General features: G+C 66.7%; 1 protein-coding gene across 2 annotated transcripts; it reads left to right on the top strand.

Annotated features, from left to right (window-relative positions):
- Nucleotides 1-426: 426 nt before the first annotated feature.
- On the top strand, nt 427-12,650 carry FGFRL1 (fibroblast growth factor receptor like 1; the record flags this gene model as incomplete). Of its 2 annotated transcripts, XM_079700483.1 has the most annotated exons (7): nt 427-511; nt 748-845; nt 9,788-10,060; nt 11,216-11,296; nt 11,405-11,689; nt 11,760-12,113; nt 12,208-12,650. In XM_079700483.1, the coding sequence occupies 6 exons, from the start codon at nt 764-766 to the stop codon at nt 12,648-12,650; spliced, it is 1,518 nt and encodes a 505-aa protein (XP_079556609.1). The 2 variants fall into 2 exon arrangements, with proteins under 2 accessions (XP_079556609.1, XP_079556610.1); XM_079700484.1 differs by lacking the exons at nt 427-511; nt 9,788-10,060 and having other exon boundaries at nt 764-845.
- Nucleotides 12,651-14,841: the final 2,191 nt, after the last annotated feature.

Genomic DNA, 14,841 nt, shown 5'->3' on the forward strand with positions numbered 1-14,841 from the left:
AGGCCCCAGCCCCCGGCTCCCGCCCCGGCCCCGACCCGAGCCGCCCGCGCCCAGGTAGCGCCGCCCCGTCCCGAGGCCGGGCCCCGGGGCGCGGGGCGGCGGGGTGCGGCGCCCGGGGCGGCGATGACCGCGCAGCGCGCCCCGCGGGCCCGGCCCTGAGCCCCGCCGCCCGCGAGCTCCGCCGAGGTGAGCCCCTCCGCGCGCCCGCGATCCCCGGGGCAGACTGGGCGGGCCGACTCGGGAGGGCCGGGGGCCGGGGCCGGGGGCGGGGGCCCGGGCTGAGAGCGTCCGGGTTCCCGCTCTGCGGTGGGGAGCCGCCGGCACCGGCACGCGCCGCCGCCGCTCTCGCCTGGCCCGAGGTCCTGCCAGTGCCCCGCCCCCGCCCCGTACCCCACGTGGGCCCCCCCAACGCAAATTTGTCCGCTAATGGCGCAGGCGATTATCTGCGGGGCCGCCGGTGTTGTGTGTCCCGCGGGCAGGGCCCGAGTTACAAGAGCCAGGAATCCAGACGGTGTTTGGAGGGGGGGCGGGGGAGGTCGGTAATTAGTGTAAACCCTTTGTCTGCCTTTGATAACCACGGTTCCCCCGCCGCCGCTTCCTCCGCCCGGAGCGCGGCAGGGAAGGCGGGGCGGCCCGCACCCCGGTCCCCGCCACCCAGGGCTGGGGTGCGGGCGGCTCCGGGGCCCAAGGCGGGGGGCGGGGCGACCCCCACCCCCACGCAGTGACCGGCGTCTGAATACACCCCAGGTCCGCACTGGCCGAGATGACGCCGAGCCCCGCGTTGGTGCTGCTGCTGCCGCCGCTGCTGCTGCTGGGGGCCCTCCCGCCGGCCACCGCCGCCCGAGGTGAGTGCTGGCGCCCAGCCCGGCGCCCCGGCCTCCGCCAGCGCCGCCCCTTTCCCTCCGGCCCTGAACCCTGCCACAGTGCCCGCCTGGCGCGCGTGCCTGCGCCCCGCCCCTGCTGGCCCCGCTCTGCCCGCCCTTCACCGGCGGGGCGCCCCAGTGCACCCATGGGACACTCCAGCTCACCCGCGGGCCCCCCTCACCCACGTGGCTCCCCAGCTACCTGTGGGGCACCCCTCACCTATGGGGCATCCCCATCTCACCCATGAGGTCCCTCCAGCTCTCCCAAAGGGTTACCCCTCACCCTCAGGGCACCCCCAGCTCATCCGTGGGGCCCCACGCTTGCTGGCAGGGTGGGCTCTGGCCCCAGTTCCCCTCAGGACACACGCACACATCCACACACACATCCCTGCAGTTGCGGGCAGATGCTCACGGTGGATTCATGAGTGATGGGCTGTTTGGCCACATTGGACCGAATTAGGCCCCTGGGAACCTGCAGAGATCCCCCTGGTGGCTAGGGTTGGGTGTGGGGACAGTGGGGAAATTCTTGGCCTCTGGGACTAATGACCCAGCCCTGTGCCCTAGGCCTGCCTGTCTCTAGGGAGGTACAGGGTGGGAGCTGGGAGACTGAGTGCCCAGTGCATGGGGTCACTGCATGGTGGAGGGTAGAGGCCTGTCTTAAGGCAGACCCTGAGACCACCTACTTCCGGCTACACACTACGTCTCTTGGCGTGCACCACACCAGAGCCTGGACGTGGGCTCACGCACCTGCTGTGCAAGCGGGCAGGCCCAGATGCCTCCGGAGGGACCCCTGCCCCTGCAACCAGCCCCAGCAAGGGGCGTCCTTGGCTGATGGGTGATGCGTGCCCGCAGACTCCCACTGCCATGCTCAGTGCTGTCCTCCCTCAGCTAGGCGGGACCTGCAGCCAGGCCAGCCCTTTGGGTGTGTTGACCACTCAGGATCGTCCTTGCCCTATCTACCAGTCCTCTGAGGCTTCGCACCCCTCCCCCGCGCCGCTGCCGCCCAGCAGGCGCACTGAGACCAACCCGGCCTTATATGGCCACGTTCGGGTGTGGGGTGGCGGGCGGCGGCCCAGGTGGGCCTCATGCCACGGTACCCACCCCCACCCCTGGCCCCGCCTGCCCCGCCAGGGACTGGCTGGCTCGCTTGAGGGTGGGGGCTGCCCAGGCGTGGCCGGGACGGGCAGTGTCCAGGGTACTGCGGACACTCAGGTCATGCCCAGCAAGGCCCCCCCTCTGTCAGTGGCCAGCGGCCTGGACTCTGATTGCTCTTTTATCTGCTTGGACTCCCCCATCCACGCACCTGCCGGTCCTCTGGCCACTCGGCCAGGGAGGCTCTGGAGGCCACTGGCCTGGCCTGGTTGTTGGCTGGAGCCGGAGGTGGAGTGGCGGGTGGCAGCGGGCCGTGGATGGCAGTGGGCGGTAGGGCCTGCCTCGGCGCCGAGGGGTCCCAGAGGGACCACAGCCTGCTCTGTGCCCCTTGGCTGAGGCCTTGGGCTGCATGGTGAGGGCCCTGGCGGCAGTAGGGAGGTGGGAGCCCCTTTCCAAGGGCAAGGGCCTCTGTGGTTTTGGGGGTGCGGGGGGCAGTGCTCTTCCTGAATTGTGCTGGCTTCTCCACCAGGCCTGGACTGAAGGGCAGAGTTGTTTCAGGCCCTTCCCACTTGGCGAGTGAACAGGCTGAGCGTGGACCTTCTTTAGGCTGACAAACCAGCGCAGAGAGAGTTTGGGTGGTTTTTTGAAAGCCGTTTTCCCCGTGGTGTCACAATTTCTGGAATCGGTACATTTCTAGACTCCAATCATATTTTTAAAGTTCCCCTTTTCCCAAAGTTTCACAATCTTGGTGGGTTTGTCTTAAACTGTTTTTGTTTTTTTTTTTTTCAAATTTGAAAAAAGAATTTGGCTTTCTCCATTTCCATTTTATTTCTCACAGTGGGAGCTCTGAGAGGTTCCGAATGAAATACCTTTTACAAATTACTTTGGAAGAAGTCATTTCAGGGTTTTCTGAGAAATGCCACGTGTGAACTTCTCTGAGGATGGTGGTGCAGTGGATGGTCTCTGAGCAGCCAGCCCTGGAGGTCCCTCCCTGTCCCCTGGACCTGGCCGGTGTGCCCGGGTGCCCTACCTCCTGCGGGATGGCGAGGACTTGGGGCTGTGGTGGGAAGGGTCTGCTGGGGGGTGTGAGTCGTTGGGGAAGCATGTGGCTGTCAGGGCGGCTGTGGCGTGTGCATGTGCGTTGTCTGACCTCGGCCTCTGGCCAGGCTGCAGGGGCCCTCCTCCTCTCCTCTAGGTTCCTGCAGGCCTTGTTGGCCAGTGTGCGGCCAGGGCTGAGGTGGACTTGTGGGAGCCCGGCCCAGGCTCTGCGAGCTGGGGATGTGGGCCAGCGGCCCCATTTACGTCTTGTCTTGGGCCCCACTCCTGGAAGGGAAAATAAATCACTGTCTCCTCTGGGGGGGAGGAGGGAGCTGAACAAAGTGGCCTTTGGCTGGGCCAGGCTGAGCCTGGGCTGCCCGCAGGCTCTGTCTCCATGGTGGGGGGATCAGTGGGCCTCCGGCTCCCGCCCGGCTCCGCAGCCCTAACGGGGGACATGTTGGTTTTCCCCAGCAGCAGCCTCAGCCTCCGATCACCTGGGCGGCTCAGGCTCACTGACGTGCTGGGGGAGGTGGGCTGTGGCCGCCTACCCGCTATGTGGCCATCCACGTTGGCCTCATTTGCCCCATGCTGTGCCTTGCCTGGTGACTGCAGCCCTGGTGCGTCCAGGTGACGGCCTCCGTCAGCAGGGCAGCATGTGGAAGGAAGGCGTGCCCATGCCCATGCCACCGTTCCCAGACCCCAGGGATGCTGCAGCCGGTGTGGCCCCACCTACCTTGCCCGCCACCCGCTCTTCCTAGTGGTGGCCACCAGGTGCTCCTGGTCAAGCCCAGGCTCGCTTCTCTCCGGGCCCCTGGAGAGCAGGGGCCACGGTCCTGGGCTACCTCAGGTGGGGTCGCAGCCCGGGGTCCACTGGAGGGAGGTGGAACGCAGAGGCGTGGGCGTCACCCCAGGGCCTGGAAGGAGAGGTGGGTGCTGGTCAGGGTAGGCAAGGACAGGCCTCCAGCTGGGGGGATGTTGTGGGCAGAGGTGGGCAGCTCACCGGGGCCAGAGTGGACATCCAGTGGACACGGGCGCCTTGGTGTAGTGAGGTAGGGGCCTTGAGTGGGGAAGGGCTGGGCAGAGAGGCTGGTCAGCTGAGGGGGTGTCCTGGGGGCTTTTCCACCAGGACGTTGTGGCCAGCCTTCCTGGCTCCGGCGAGGAGTCCTGGGGCCTCCATCCACCCCCTGTGCCCCCACTGAGTGGCTGGGGGTGGGGCCTGGAGGCAGACAGGGGGTGGGGTAGGTGCCTACCCACCATGAGCACAGACTGGCCCCCTTGAGGAGAACTGGCCCAGGGTGGGGTTTCTAGGAGCTGTCCCTGAAGCACTGCAGGAGTTGCTCCAGCCTAAGGGCTGCTGAAATCCAGGGTTTCCCATCTTGGCAGGAAACACAATTGCTTTTCTTCCTGCCGGGGAGTTTATTTCATGAGAGATTTACACAAGCTGTGCGCTGTTGAGTGGCTGAGGAGTGAATAACTGGGCCTGGGGCAGCAGGCGGGGAGGAGGGACCCCCTCTGGCTCCCATGATCCTGAGCCCCGGAGGAGCCGGGGCCTGCGGAGCACACTCTCCTGGTCCAGGGCCACTGCCAGTGGCTTCAGGGCTGCCCTCTGCACTCGTGCAGCAGCCTGTCCGGGTTCCGGCGGGGACTGGGGCTGACTCTGGAGCTCAGCCTGACACAGCGTGTGCGCCTTGAGGGCCAGGTAGCCTGCCCCGTGGCCTCCAGGGGCCTGGGGGCGCCTAGTCTGGGCTGGCATGCTCAGGCCCCATGGCCTCAGTCCTCGCCTCAAGAAGCCCGCCGTGGGCATGGGCTGTCATGGAGCAGGTATGGGTGGGAGGGAGGGGCTCTGGCCTGGGGTTGCGCAGGCCGGGCTGCTGGGTGCGTTGGGTCTTCTGCTGCCATAGCCATCGCCCTCACCCTCGAGGTTCTGCTTAAACGCCCAGGGGCTCCAGGCTCAGGAAAATGTCCTCATCTCCCCTCCGAGGTGACTCCGGTACCTGGATCGGGGCCCCCTGGGGCGGGGCCCCTGGGGTGGTCTGGGCCCCGCGGCGCGTTACCCTGTGCTCTGGGTCCAGTGCTGGCAGGTGTGGGAGGTCCCACTGGACAAGGGCCTTCTCGGTCCTTTGGCAGCTGGGAGAGGGTCTGGGTCAAGTGACGCTGGTGAGGTGGGGGTGGATGGCGGGGTGGGCAGGGTCGGGGTGAGACAGTGTTGAGTCTGGTGGGCCTAGTGAGATCTGGACACCCGATGGGGCTGCCCGGTGTTCAGCTGAGTCCCTTGGGGAGGGCCCGGGCGGTGGGTCTGGTTGCTTTCTGGTCACTGTCCCGTTGGCAGCTCACGTGGGTCCCCCCCAGGGAAGTGGCACTGTCAGGGTGATGCTCTGGGCCTCCCGTGTCGGTCCTGGGGGTGGTGAGGGTTAGGCGGAGGAGCCCTGAAGCTGGGGGGCCACTGGAGGTCCATCTGGGGGCCTCCCGAGAAGAGAACAGACCTGGAGGCCCCCGGTCTGCCCGCCCCCTGGTGCGCGGCTGGGCAGCCGGTGGAGGGGACGCTCCCGCCGGCTTGCTCGGTGGGTCAGGCCGTCCCTTTGCCACGCCCAGAATGGCCTGGTTTCTGGGGCAACCACCTGTCCTGCGGGTCCTACCAGTTCCACCACAGATCCCGTGGGTCCAGCCCCCGGGGGCCGCCCTGGGCCGGCTGGTGACCGGGAGCCTGTGTGCGAGTGCGGGTGTGCACGTGTGCTGAGCCTGCCCCCCTCGTGGCAGCCCTGGGGTGGTCCTCACCTGTGCCCCCGCCCTGGGGTGTTCCTGTCCTTCCCCCCCAGGCCTCGCCTTCTTGGGGAGGGTACTGGCTCTACGGCCTTCCCAGCTCACCCAGCTGTGCCCGGTCCTCACTGTGAGGGACACCTTGGGCGCCCACAACCCCCAGAGAGTGCCTACTTCCCCTGCCTGGTGCCAGGTGCCCAGGCAGGCCGGGTGGACCTTCCCCCTTCCGGCCCCCCAGCCAGGGCCCAGCGCCCCTCCCCATGCTGCTCACTTAGCTTGGCCTGCACAGCAGGACGGTGGCTCCTGGCTGGCCGCCCTCACCCCACGGCCAGGCCCATGCTGGTTAGCCCGATGCTCCCCCCACCTCCCCCGCCCCCTGCCAGAGAATTCCTTCCAGGCTGGAAATTTCTGGGCCTTCGCAGGGCTTGTGCGGGACAGAGCTGCCCTGATGAGCCGGCCGGTGCTTCATGCGCCCTCATCCTCACCTGTGTTTGCGGCTTCACGGGGTGACGGCTGAGACCACCGGTGCCTCTGTGGCCCCTGCTGGTCTCTGACACATGGGCCCTGGAAGAGGGGCGACGTCTGGCCCAGCCCCTCTTGAAGGGAGCTTGGGGTCGGCAAGCCAGGGCCCACAGAACACCCTGGGCGGTGGGGAGGGGTGGAGCCGATACTTGGGATCCCTCTCACCCCTGCCACGGCCAAGCCCCTGACAGACGGTGAACAGAGCGGGAGTGCGGGTCCAGATGGAGTGGCCAGGGCAGGCCACCGTGCCCCTGGGGCGGGGAGGGGGAAGGGGGTGTCGGGAAGGTGCGCCAGGCTGGGCGGAGGCCGCAGGGCAGTGAGGTGTGGGGTGCTGAGCTTCGGGGCAGCCCCGAGGGCCTGTGAAGACGGCTTGGGGGTACGGGGTGGTGGGCATGGGGTGGGCCACAGCTGGGGGTCCCTTCTCTGTCCCTGCCAGCATCTTTGCCTCCCTGGGCCCCGGGGCAGGAGGGGTATCAGCTGGGGTTGCAGCCGGCTCTTGTTATACTAAACTGGGGAAAGCGGTGCTCCTGGCCAGGCAGGGGGAGGGGCTGTGGGCCTGGGCGTCTGGAGTGCTCAGAGGTGGGGTGGAGTGCTCAGAGGTGGGGTGTGTGTGGCAGGGAGTCTGCATCCACTGTTGGGGTGTGCATCTGGGGGTCGGTGTGACAGGGTCTGTGTGTGACAGCAGCTCTGGATGGCGGCTGGGAATCCAAGCTGGGTTTGTGGGGCCCTCGGAGCGGCTGCCCCCCATCCCCGCTACTACCCCCATTCCTGACCATGTTTTCACAGCTAAGGGTGGAGGAGGGTGGAGGAGAGGAAGGGGCGACACCGTCCCTGCCCGTTACCTTGACATTCAGCCCCCCTCTTGGCGCGAGACCCTGCCCCAACCTGCCTTTGCCCCGCGTCTGCCCTGCCTGCGCCATGTGCATCCTGCCTGTGCCCGCAGCTTCCTAGGGCTGTGACTGCGGGTGGGTGCAGGGTTGGGGCTTCCTGGAGGAGGTGCTCACGGGGAAGGCGCTAAGGCTGTGTCGGCTGCCCCCACCCACACGCCCTCCTGGTCTCCAGCTCAGGCCTCAGTTTCCCCGTGGCTGAGGAGTGGGAGGCCTTGTCCAGGTGGAACAACAGGGCTTGTGTTTCCCAGGCTAAATATAGAGCTGCAGCAGCCGTGCTGGCGGCCAAAATTCCCAGGAATCTGGGGGGCCAGGCCTCCCGCTGGTGAGCCTGCTGGGGGGTCTCTTGCAGAGGCTGGGGTGGGGGGCAGGAACCCGGCCTCGTGTCTGGGTCCCCCGGAGCCCAGGTGGGGGTGGGGAGGGGTGAGGTTGGCCACAGAGGGGAGGGGGACTGTTTGCTTTAGGATAAGGCTGGCTCCAGCCGGGGCCTCTGGACGGGCGCTGCCGTGTCCCCCTCATTGCTCACAGGCCGGCCCGTGGGGCCACACTTCCGGCACATCTGGCGGTCACTTGGCTCTGTCCCTTCACTCCACAGGACCGAGGGTGGCGTCCCTGCCACCCAGTAGGTGCCCCCCAACAAGGTCTCCTCTGGAGGGTGGGGAGAGGGAGGGGCCGCACTGTCAGGCTGGCGCTTTCTCTGCCACTGAGGCGGGCTCCTTCCGGGGTCGGGGGTGTTTGAACCAGCCACCAGTGGTGCCCCCACAATGCCGCTGGGACAGGCAGAGTCCCAGCAGGGAGGGATGCTGTTCCTTGTGCGGGCACCGTCCTCCCCACATGCTTTCCGGACCATTGCGTGTGTCTGTGTGGACGTGTGTGGGTCCTTGTGCCTGTGCTTGTGTGTGTGTGATCCTTGCACCCAGGTGTCAGCCCGGGAAGGGCTGGGGGGTGCCCTTTTGTCCTGCAGCCTGGGAGGCCCCTGTGAATGGTGGAATTTCAGGCAGTGACAGGTGGTGGACAGGGTCTGCCTGGAAATGAGGCCTGGATCCTGGGCGGCCTGGGGGGCCTCAGAAGGTCCACTTGTCTGGGGGCCCTGAAGCCTCTCCCACTGCGATCTGGGTAGGTGCCTGGGGGGCCCTGGAGACGAGTGATTAGGGAGAAGCGGGTATCAGGGGAAGCCAGAGGGCGGGCTGGCTGGCTGGCACCTCTGGCATGGCCCACTGTCCAGAGGCTGTCTGGAGGGGGTGGGGCCACCCGAATGGGGCAGGATGTGGAGAGGGGAGGCTGTAGAGGGAAGGTGCCTAGTGTCTCTGTGTCCCTCACACCCCAGTCCCCTGGAATCAGAGACTCGGGAACCCCTCCCCACCTGGGGCCCCAGAGAAGCTGAGCCCTGGGCTGTCAGCTCCCTCCATCCAAATGGGGACAGCCCCCTACCCTCCCTCCGCACCCCAGGCAGAGGCGATGGGGGCCCATGCTCTGTGAGAGTCCCTGGGAGCTACAGTCTCTGGGGGACCCACAGGAGCACTTTGGTTGCAAGGCGGCAGCAGAATCAGCTGGCAGTTGCATGTTGAAGAAACACCAGCTGGTTATTAAAAACACATGCCGCTCTCAGGCCCTGGAGCGACAGCGTCTCAGAGCAGCCGCGCCTCCGGCACCTCCGTGTGGCCAGGGCTCGGGACGTGGCCTTCACGGCCTGGAGTGGCTGCCGTGTGGGGTGGGTGCCCCTTCCAGTGGCTGGTGGGTGGAGTCCTGGGAGCCAGGCCCAGCCAAGCCCCTGGGAAGGGCAGCTGGGTGCCCGTGGCTGCCTCTCCTGGTCTGGAGGGACCGTGGGTGGGTGACCACATAGGAGCCCTCCACCCCTCGTGGTCTTCCTGTGGTGTAGGGGCTGCAGACCAGCCCCAGCTCAGGGTGTCAGGCATGGGGGCACAGGGAGGGGACTGAGGGTCCACCAGGAGATAGCTCCTTCCCAGCGTCCTTCCCAGCTGGCCTGTCTCTCGCTGCCCTCTAGGCCTGGTCATCCCCATTGTCCCTGGACTTGACTCCAGAGAAAATGAGGCTGGGTGGACCCGGGCCGGTGGGGACGGGGATGGGTTTCTTCCCGCTGGTGAAGGGCACCATGGCCTCAGCCCGGGACTCAGGCTTCTCCCATGGCAGATAGTGGTCACCCAGGGCTGGGATACCCAGCTGCTTGCCCTCTGACTCCAGGGCCTTGGTGACCTGGTGTGGCCTGGCTGGCAGGAGGGAGGCTCTTGTCCAGGCAGGCAGACCTGGTTTGATGCAGCCCATGCACACACAGGCACAGACACGGGCCACCAGACGCAGGGACGCTCGCACGTGCACACACAAACAAACAGGGTGCCTGCAGGGAGGTGGTGGGGGCCGCCCTCGCTCGCCTGTGGACGTGCGTCCTGGGCGAGCCACATTCCGGCTCCCATGCGGGAGCGCAGTGGGCCCTGGGTGAACGCTGCCTCCTGTGGTCTGGGAGCTGGGTAGGCGTATCTGGGTGGAGTCCTGGGAAGGGGGCCCAGCAGGGACAGCCCTCCCCCGGCTCCCAGTGCCCATGCCTGCCTTGGCCCTGACCAACCACCTGCCGGTCCCCTCCTCCCTGATCGAGCCCTCTGACCCCCACAGGCCCCCCGAGGATGGCGGACAAGGTAGTCCCACGGCAGGTGGCCCGGCTCGGCCGCACTGTGCGGCTGCAGTGCCCCGTGGAGGGGGACCCGCCGCCACTGACCATGTGGACCAAGGACGGCCGGACAATCCACGGCGGCTGGAGCCGCTTCCGCGTGCTGCCCCAGGGGCTGAAGGTGAAGGAGGTGGAACGGGAGGACGCTGGCGCCTACGTGTGCAAGGCCACGAACGGTTTCGGCAGCCTCAGCGTCAACTACACCCTCATCGTGATGGGTCAGTGCTGGCCGTGCCAGGGTGGGGCCTTGCTGTGTGTGCCTAGTCAGCTGGGGCGGGGAGGCAGACCCTCCCTGTGTGCCCACCCCTCACCCTGCATGAGCTCGGCCCACTGCCCCCAGGACCAGAGCCGTCCTGCTCCCCGCCTCTGAGCCCAGGACACCACGCCCAGGCCGGGCCCCACCCCCTCAGGCCTCACCTTGGGGTCCCCCTTCCTCCCGACCCCTTCTCCCCCAAAGTTCTGCTGACCTGGGGGCCAGGGCTGGCTGGGGGGCGGCAGGAGTGGGGATGGGGGCCCCAGGTGGTGGTCCCATTGAAGGGCAGCCTGGTGGGGCAGGCGGGCCGGCAGCCTTGGCGTCGGCCATGACTTTGAGGCTCAGGTTTCGGAGTTCAGAGGGGCCGCTGGGACGGAAAGGCCTTCTGTTCTCCTCTGCCTCTGCGGCCCGGGCTTGGGGACTGGGCGGCGCCCCCAGCAACACGCCCTCCACTCGCTGGTACCAGGCGCTGGTGCCTGGCCCTCCCCCATGGGCTCCCGGGCGGGTCCCTCGGGGCAGGCTCCCTGGCAGCACAAAGGAGGAGCCTGACCCACACACCCCTCCACTGGGTTCCGGGGTGGGGTCTGAGCGCCTGGCCTTGGTCCTGGGCCGTGGAGGCGGCGGCTGTCACTGGGAGTGGGGGCATTCCTCAGCACGCCGCCCCCCCTCAGGCCCCACAGGCCTTCTCTGGGCTGTGGAATGGGAATACTGTGGGTGTCCCCCCCAGCGTCCTTTCAAAGGGGAGGATGACCAGGCGGTATGCAAGCCATGTCAGCTCACCAAGCCCTCGGCCCCTTGATGTGGGTTAGGGTTACTGCAGCTGCCGGCTGGGCCTGATCCCCACCTCCCCCCAGCCCTGCAGACCCCCCGGAGCCAGGGTGGGGGAGCCAGATCTCCGTCCCACCCACCCCTGTCGGGGTCACCTGCACCCAGGGAGTGCGCCGGGTGGGCGGCTCCTGCCCAGCTGTCTCTGGGATTCTGAGACGTGGGTGTGCACCCATGGCCTCCTGCTGGCGTTTCTAGAGCTTTCCCAGCTGGGCCTGAGGCTGGGGCCCGGGAGCCAGTTCTGGGGTCTTACAGGGGCTGCCGAAGCCCCTCTCATGCACCCTCCCCTCTGCAGACGACACCAGTCCAGGAAGGGAGAGCCCGGGGCACGACGGCTCTTCCGGGGGCCAGGAAGACCCAGCCAGCAAGCAATGGGGTGAGCACAGGGACAGACATCACCATCTTGGTCGGGGGGTGGGGCTGTGCCTCCACCCCAGTGCCCGCTGACTTCTATGCCCCGCCCGCTCCCCTCCACCCTGCGCAGCCCGGCCCCGCTTCACGCAGCCCTCCAAGATGAGGCGCCGGGTGATTGCGCGGCCCGTGGGCAGCTCCGTGCGGCTCAAATGCGTGGCCAGTGGGCACCCACGGCCCGACATCATGTGGATGAAGGATGACCAGGCCTTGACGCGCCCGGAGGCTGGTGAGCACAGGAAGAAGAAGTGGACCCTGAGCCTGAAGAACCTGCGCCCCGAGGACAGCGGCAAGTACACGTGCCGCGTGTCGAACCGCGCGGGCGCCATCAACGCCACCTACAAGGTGGACGTGATCCGTGAGTGCCGGGGCCGGGGGTGGGGGCGGGCTGGCGCCCGGGGCTGTGCCCAACGCATGTCCCTGCGCAGAGCGGACGCGCTCCAAGCCCGTCCTCACGGGCACGCACCCCGTGAACACGACGGTGGACTTCGGAGGCACGACATCCTTCCAGTGCAAAGTGCGCAGCGACGTGAAGCCGGTGATCCAGTGGCTGAAGCGCGTGGAGTATGGCGCCGAGGGCCGCTACAACTCCACCATCGACGTGGGCGGCCAGAAGTTCGTGGTGCTGCCCACGGGTGACGTGTGGTCGCGGCCCGACGGCTCCTACCTCAACAAGCTGCTCATCACACGCGCGCGCCAGGACGACGCGGGCATGTACATCTGCCTGGGTGCCAACACCATGGGCTACAGCTTTCGCAGCGCCTTCCTGACCGTGCTGCCCGGTGCGTGGGCCCCGCCCTGCCCCGCCCCGCCCCACCCGGGCCACGCCCACACGTGACGCTCCCCTCCCCGCCCCCTCCTCGGTTTCTCCTGCAGACCCCAAGCCGCCAGGGCCGCCCGTGGCCCCGTCGTCCTCGACCACCAGCCTGCCGTGGCCAGTGGTCATCGGCATCCCAGCCGGCGCCGTGTTCATCCTGGGCACCGTGCTCCTGTGGCTCTGCCAGGCCAAGAAGAAGCCATGCGCCCCCACGCCTGCCCCTCCGGTGCCTGCACATCGCCCGCCCGCGACGGCCCGCGACCGCGTCGGGGACAAGGACCTGCCGGCACCCCCCACCCTCGGTGCCGGCCCCGGTGTGGGGCTGTGTGAGGAACTCGGGCCCCCGGCGGCCCCCCAGCACCTGCTGGGCACGGGCTCAGCCGCCGGCCCCAAGCTTTACCCCAAACTCTACACGGACACGCACACGCACACACACTCACACACGCATTCGCACGTGGAGGGCAAGGTCCACCAGCATCAACACATCCACTACCAGTGCTAGGGTGCCTCGGGGTGGGCTTGTGGAGGGCCGGCCAGCCAGGCAGGCTTGGGGCAGAGGGCCACAGAGGAAGATGGACTGCGGGTGAGAGGCGCCCCACGTGAGACACACACACACCTGGACGCACACACATGCATGACATACCTCTGGACACACACACACACAATTACACACACACACACACTCAGACTAAGAAGCCTTTGGGAAGGTCTGTATTGTAACTCTGCAGTGCGCATGTAGCGATGGGCTAGCTCATGAAGGAATCCCTTGGCCCCGTGATAAGGATTTCATGGGGGCCATGGTCACCCCCCCACCCCGGCCTGGCAGGAGATCTGAGAGGCACCCTGGCTTTGCAAACCAAAAACTCCGACCCCTTCCCTACGCCTGCCCGCCTGTGTCCCTGCCCAGGCTATTTTTGCCACCACCTGTCCTGGGTGTCCAGGAGTCCACCAGTGCCCTGGGCAGGGGGGTCGGGCGGAGCAGTTCTAGGCCCCGTCCTGAGAGGCCGGAGCTGGCTGGGGGTGCCTCCCGTCCCACTGCCAGAGAGAAGGGGCCCTTGATATTTATATTTAAGAAATTAAGATAATAATATTAATAATGATGAAAGGAGGGCTGGGCCACAGAGACTTGGCCTCTCCTGAGGCCCAGGACCCACCTGGCCTTTTGGCCACGCTGGATGTCCACCTCGGGACCGGGCATCCATCACCCCACTACCCGTGGCGGCCCCAGGCCTCTGTAATTTTATATAGAGTTTGAGCTGAAGCTTCGTATATTTAATTTATTTTGTTAAACAAGAAAATGTGCATCCTTTCCTCTAAGCTGGTGTTTCTTCCTGTGTCTGCAACTGTTCGTGCGCGTGTGCCTGTTTATATCTTCCTGTGTCTGCATCTGTGCGTGCGCATGTGCCTGTTTATAGGACGGATGGGGGAGCTCTCAGGAACCCCATCACCAGGCCTTAGGCTCGGGGGCCGAGGCCTGAGGGTCCCCAGGGCCCGCCATCAGTGCTCTGAGCTGAAGGACTCTTCCCTGCTCACCTGCATGCACCTCCTTGGCCAGCCAGAGTCCTGCACATCTGTCCCAGGGGGGGCCCCCTCTCTGTACTTGTGTGGTCCCCCAGCCCTCAGTGCAGGGCCCGTGTTTCTCCCATCCCATATTCTGGGGTTCCCTGGGTGGCCTTGGTGGTGAGGTGGGCTAGGGCCAGTTGCCTGCAGGGCACCGTCCACCCTGGGTGTGCAACCGTGGCCTCGCTCTCCGGATGAGGAAACTGAGGCTCTGACTCACCCAACCAGCAGGCAGCGGTTGGATTGCCCCTGGCCCAGAGGTTCTGGAGCATCTTAAGAAAAGCACTAAGAGCCGGTGTGATTTTAGCAAAGACCCCGGCGCAGTATGTCGGAAGGTCAGCGGGGGGGTGAGGCCAAGCCGCTGTTTCTCAGCGCTTCCGGAAACAAGCCCAGGCTCGGCCTGACCTGCCGGTCAGGGTGCCCACCATCCTGCCCAGGCAGTGCTGGGCCCACCGCTAGGGCCGAGTCTCCCCTCCTCCGTGCCTTGGCAGTGAGCTGCTGTCCACCCCCTGCCTCCTCCCCAGCTCTGGGCTGGGTCCCCTCCCTCTGCTCTTGTCTCCCAGGGCTCAGTCCCCAGTCCCCTTGCCCTTCCTCCGCTGGGACCCCCATGCAGTACAGGGTGGGATCCCCTGTCCTTCTCAACCTCCCCCCATCCTTTGGCCTCCCAGGGTGGACCCCACTCCTGTCTCTTAGGAGGCAGGGGCTAGCTCTGAGGTAAGCCCCACTGGGGTGGTCCTAACTCCGTGGGCAGTGACCAAGCTCTGGCCTGGTGATGGAGACCACCTATAGTGGACACCGTGGGAGACCTAGGGCCTGGCTGGCTGTGGGGAGCCGAGCTGCAGTGGCCAGGGGAGTAGTGTGGGCTGCAGGCAGCCCGCAGCTGGTGACCGAACAGATGTTCCCCAGACAGGACAGGCTGCAGCCGACGCCTGGTTGGGTTTCAGTCTGAGCGGGGAAGGGTGGGGAGAGGGTAGACGCTGGGCAGTGGGGAGACCTCAGGTTGTGGGCCATCTTTGGGTCACAGGGGATGAGCTGCCCCCTGCCCAGCACCCCTGAGGGTACAGTCCCCCAGAACCTCAAAGGAGACTCTGCCACTCCCAACCCTGTGCCCTTCTTGGCCTGAGGGACAGTGC

This window comes from Hyperoodon ampullatus, assembly GCF_949752795.1.
Source record: "Hyperoodon ampullatus genome assembly, chromosome: 1".
NCBI lineage: Eukaryota > Metazoa > Chordata > Mammalia > Artiodactyla > Ziphiidae > Hyperoodon > Hyperoodon ampullatus.